General features: G+C 47.4%; 1 protein-coding gene across 1 annotated transcript in view; it reads left to right on the top strand.

Annotated features, from left to right (window-relative positions):
* Positions 1-471: 471 nt before the first annotated feature.
* LOC134439949 (synaptopodin-2) overlaps positions 472-5,322 on the top strand; it is an 18,056-nt gene continuing 13,205 nt past the window's right edge. Inside the window, exon 1 of the mRNA XM_063189877.1 lies at positions 472-805. Coding sequence (XP_063045947.1) covers positions 472-805 — 334 coding nt within the window. The remainder of the gene's footprint in view (positions 806-5,322) is intronic.

Raw genomic sequence — 5,322 nt, 5'->3', positions numbered from 1 at the left:
GATAGAGAGAGGGAGAGAGCAGGGGGAACTGAGGCTGGGGCTCCAAGCGGATACGGACAGCCTTCGGATATATACTTCAAAGCACTGACCAGTGGAACGTCTCTCTGTAATTTCATTTTTGGAACGAATACCCAAACCTGCGATTAACTGCCATTACTCCCTCTGACTCATCCAACCTCCAGCTCCTGGAACACGGGAACAAGGACATCACATCACATCACATCACATCACATCACATCACATCACATCACATCACATCACATCACATCACATCACATCACATCACATCACATCACATCACATCACATCACATCACATCACATCACATCACATCACATCACATCACATCACACCAGACCACACCACACCACACCACACCACACCACACCACACCACACCACACCACACCACACCACACCACACCACACCACACCACACCACACCACACCACACCACACCACACCACAGAAGATGGAGAGCAGGGGTCACGAGCCCGTCAGAAGAGGGGTCAGCTGGGGTGGAACAGGATCTGGACCTGGAACTAGGTCAGGATCTGGCATCAGCACCGGACCGGGCCAGGGATATAGCAGCTCCAGTACCGGCCCAGGCCCAGGGAGCGGCTTCGGCAGCAGGGGAGCTCGGCCGGAGATGGGCCTGGGTGGTGGGCAGGACACCGGGACGAGTCCCATCACCACCACCACCACCAGCAGCAGCAGCAACAACAGCTGGGAGAGGGATGAGCACAGCTGGAGCAAAGGGAAGTCAGCCGTTACCTCTGCTGACAGTCAACTTGGCCGAAAAACGAGTAAATATTGCATATGTGCATGTCTTTCTTTGTATTTTCCTGTTTATGTTGAGCAGCTAAGCATCAACAGCTGTTTTTGATTCATAGCGAGGAAATGATTTAATGAAGATATATTTCAGCAAGGGTTTTCGGCGAGGCGTTGAAGGTCTCTGCCAGAGCTTTTTAAAGTCTGGTCATTTAGCTGTAGCCTTAAGTGTCTCATGCTATTTTATTAAGTGTGGCTCTCGTGAAAAACTATCCACCGAAGTGTCATTAAGTTAGGAAGACGATGGTGCCTCTGCATGTAGTAGACGGCGTGCTGTTTGTCTTACCCCACCTGTTGGACATGGGTAGGCCCACCGACAGAGGAGGACAAATGAGTATGTTGTCCCGGGCCCAGGAAGAGGGGGGCCCCAGAATTGGGTCCCCATTACATTGGGTAGGGGGCCCTTTCAGATGACTTTGTCTTGGGCCCAGCACAAGCTGTCAGCGGCGCTGGCCGTGGGGGCGGAGAGGGGAAGTAGTCTACTGTAAAGATAGTCTCCCTGTAGTCTTCCAGGACAGCTCTTTGGTAAAACAACTCCCTCTGCAGTTCCGCATGGGTGCTAGAACTTGGGAGAGTGACTTAGTGGCTCCATCTCAAACAAGTACCACCCGTAGTCTACTGTTGCTTGATTGATTCACCCCGCCTCCTTGGAGAAAACAGTATAAAACGTAACACTTAAGAATAATAACTACCCCTAAAAAGATTTATAAACACATTATTAGCGTGTATTAATAAACAGATCATGAAATGTTTGAAGGAATCAATATCTACTGAATGAGTTTTACGTGCGTTTGCCTGCGGAATTCTTCTATATCCAGTGGTTTTCATGCCCTCTGATCTTTGGTGGACAGATATCCAGGACCGATGTGTCTGTGCTGTGCCTTAGGTGTTAATACAGTATAGGAGAGTGCTGGAATGAGTTCACAGCCTCCCGGTGATCTTCGAACATGGCTCACAGCTCCCTCCGCAGTTTTGCATGGGGGTTAGAACTTGGGAGTGTGACTTTGTGGGGTCTTTCCCCTCCTTCTCGGTCTTGAGTACCCCTTATACCAGTGATTCTCAAACTTTTTCAGACCTAGGACCACTTTGTCCACCCAAAAATGTTTAGGGACCACCTGTCAACCGAATTGACAGTTGACGGGTGCTAATTTGACACTGCTAATTTCAATGCAGATCATTTATTTTTTACTCACATGTATTATGTGGTTATTTTGATGAAAATAAGACTTCAGCTATGCTTATCTTTGTAATAATGTTACAAATATAGCCTACTGCTAGCTTGTCTTGGAAAAATTAGAAATCCCCTCGCGGACCACCTGAGCTGTGTCGCGGACCACTAGTGGTCCCCGGACCACACTTTGAGAATCACTGTCTTAGACCATGGGTGGGAAACTTGTGTTTCTGGCCCTTGAGGCCGTCTTATCCAGCTGCATTAATGTTATGCAGCTTCACGTCAAATATGATATAATTGTTTTTAAAGGAATCTTAGAGAATACATTTGCAATACAAATAAGTCGTATTTCAGGGGACCTAAGATGGGGTCTGTTATTAAGTTGTCTACCTTCAATATAGGCCTAAAGTGCTGCGGGAAATCCTGGTTTGTGTTCATAGTACGACCCTTGGAGGACATGTACAGCCCTTGGAGGAATTTGAAGTGGCCCCTCGAATGAAAACGGTTCCCCACCCCTGCCTTAAACCTTTTTTTTATCATACCATCAATTCCCCCTCACTTCTGCTCTGCTGAGGATCTCTTCCTTTATCCCAGTGTGACAATATGCTCCGCATGTGTTATTGCCACAGTTTTTCACGTACCCCTTGCTGTGTGTTCATGTACTCCTGGCCTGGTGGTACACACGTACCCCTGATTGGGAATCACTCATTTAGCGCTGGGCTTAACGTAAGGGAAAAGATTGCAGGTTGTTTTAGTGGGTGAAACACTTGTGTGAACAACACACCCTATATGGGAATAGGACTTTCACCACCAACAGGGAAGCCGACGGGGAGGGATAAAAGGGTCAGTTGTCCCGGGCCCGGTCAATGAGGGGTCCCAGAATTGGGTCGTCATTACATTGCAGCCTATGTATGGAGTAGAGGCCCTATCAGATGACTTTGTCCTGGGCCCAGCCAAAGCTGTCAGCAGCCCCGCCACCACCACCACGCACTACCACCACGGCACGCCCACTCCTTGCACAAACAGTCAACAGCTCAAGCCTGTGCTGTATGAAACATCTGTTTCCCTGCATGTAGTTTAAACAGAATAACTCGATGGGCCAATGGAAATGCAATCAGAGGTCCGGGGGTTGATTTAATATATTACATTGTCAGTGGCGGGCGTACCCTGGTGGACTTGTGGGAAAAAATTAGGTGGAAGACGATGAAGGAAAAAAAAGATCCATGATAATTTCTCCAGATTGTCATCTACCACCACACACTTACGCACACACACATACATTCACATAGCCTACAGTACACACTCAGACAGAAAGCATGCAGTCATAATGCCGTGGGTGTTTGTCCACAGTTTCCTCTTTTTTACGACGATACAACAGTCAGCTTGTTAAACTGGACAAACACAAGACAGAGAGAAAGAAAGAAAGAACGACCCACAGAAGTGGGCAATTTACGTGCTGAAATGTTTGTGAAGTCGTGCCATCTTTGTTGCATCTGAAACTCGTGAAAGGAGCTGGTGTGATGTATATGGAATATGATTATTCCAAAACCACTGCTGCTGTCCTTGTTCCTACTTTCCCACGAGTCATGACACACTACTTTCTTTTCCATTTTGTTCCCCTCTCCATCAATTCTAAATGGAAAACCAAATTACACATGCTTTAATTTAGTCCTCACAGCCTTTTTTCTGTGGCCACCAGATCAGTGAAGCCATCCGTGGAGTGGGGGTGGGGGGGACAAACGGGTCAGCTGTCCCAGGCCCAGGTAGAAAAAGGGGGCCCAGAATTGGATCCTCATTACATTGTGTTGTATTGAATGGGGGGCCCTTTCAAATTGCTTTCCCCTGGGCCTGGATTTTAAAAAAATCTCTCAGCAGGCCTGCCACTATAATCTAAAAATCACCCATCTGAGGCACGCAATGCAGTTAACAAACTAAAGACATTTTTTGGGGTAGGAACACATATTTTGCCCAGTTTTCCAAAAGCTGTGATTGATGTGTGCTCTCCGCAGGACTGACTTGTACTTGGCAGCAAGACCGAAAGCTGTGCAGGAGATATTTTTCCCCCTTATGTTAATGACTTAAAAAGGATTGAATTGAGTCTCAGTTTAAAGCGCATTGAACACATCTGTATTTACAAACAGAGTCTAGGGCAACAGTATAAGTTAAGCTCTCTGAGGCTGCATATATTTTTAATTCAGAACAGCCTTTTCATTGTTCTGCCTATGCAGATTTCTCCCAGGGGTGTTTAACAGATGGGTCAAACAGTACAGCCATCAGGTTTTTTCAGAATTTTGACCTCAATGATCTTGGAGACTCCCTACCAAACACACCCACACATACAGACTCATAAACGCTCACACACAGACACAGTACACATGCACACACACATGCAGGCACGCAGGCACATATGCACACACACAAATGAATGCACGCACAAGCATACAAGCACTCTCTCTCTCTCTCTCTCTCTCTCTCTCTCTCTCTCTCTCTCTCTCTCTCTCTCTCTCTCTCTCTCTCTCTCTCTCTCTCCCTCTCTCTGGGACAACATGGCCATCCTGTCCTGTCCGTCCCTCTGATGAATGATAACATCCGACAGGGTAATCGGATCTGGTCCAAGACCACTGCCCATTGCTTTGGGGAGTTTCCCTACTGTCCGTCTGTCTGTCTGTCTGTCTGAGTGCCTGTCTGTCTGTCTGAGTGCCTGCTTGTTTGTTTGCCTGTGTGTGTGCCTGCTTGTCTGTCTGTCTGTCTGTCTGTCTGTCTGTCTGTCTGTCTGTCTGTCTGTGCCTGCTTGATTGTCTGCCTGACTGTTTGTCTGTCTGTCTGTCTGTCTGTCTGTGCCTGCTTGATTGTCTGCCTGACTGTTTGTGTGCCTGATGGTTTGCCTGCCTGTCTGCCTGTCTGCCTGCTTGTCTGTCTGTCTGTCTGTCTGTCTGTCTGTCTGTCTGTCTGTCTGTCTGTCTGTCGCCTGCTTGATTGTCTGCCTGACTGTTTGTGTGCCTGTCTCTGTGTGTGTATGTGCCTGCTTATTTGTCTGTCTGACTGTAAGTTTGCCTACCTGTCTGTGTGCCTGCTTTTCTGACTGCCTGTCTGTCTGTGTGACTGCTTGTCTATCTTCCTGGCTGTCTGTGTACCTGTCTGACTCTCTGTCTGTCTGTCTGCCTGTTTGACTGTCCATGTCGAGGAACAGCAGGTCATAGCATGAACAGATTGAGGTGAAAAGGCCACACTTTCTTGCTTATTCCTCTTTTTACTAAAAACTTAAATTCACCATATCCATGTCCAGATAGGACAGAGAGACCCTTACAGCTTTTCACAATG

The sequence above is a fragment of the Engraulis encrasicolus genome, chromosome 23 (assembly GCF_034702125.1).
Source record: "Engraulis encrasicolus isolate BLACKSEA-1 chromosome 23, IST_EnEncr_1.0, whole genome shotgun sequence".
Classification (NCBI taxonomy): Eukaryota; Metazoa; Chordata; class Actinopteri; order Clupeiformes; family Engraulidae; genus Engraulis; species Engraulis encrasicolus.
The sequence above is the reverse complement of the archived record's forward strand: the minus strand, read 5'-3'. Positions and strand labels throughout refer to the sequence as shown.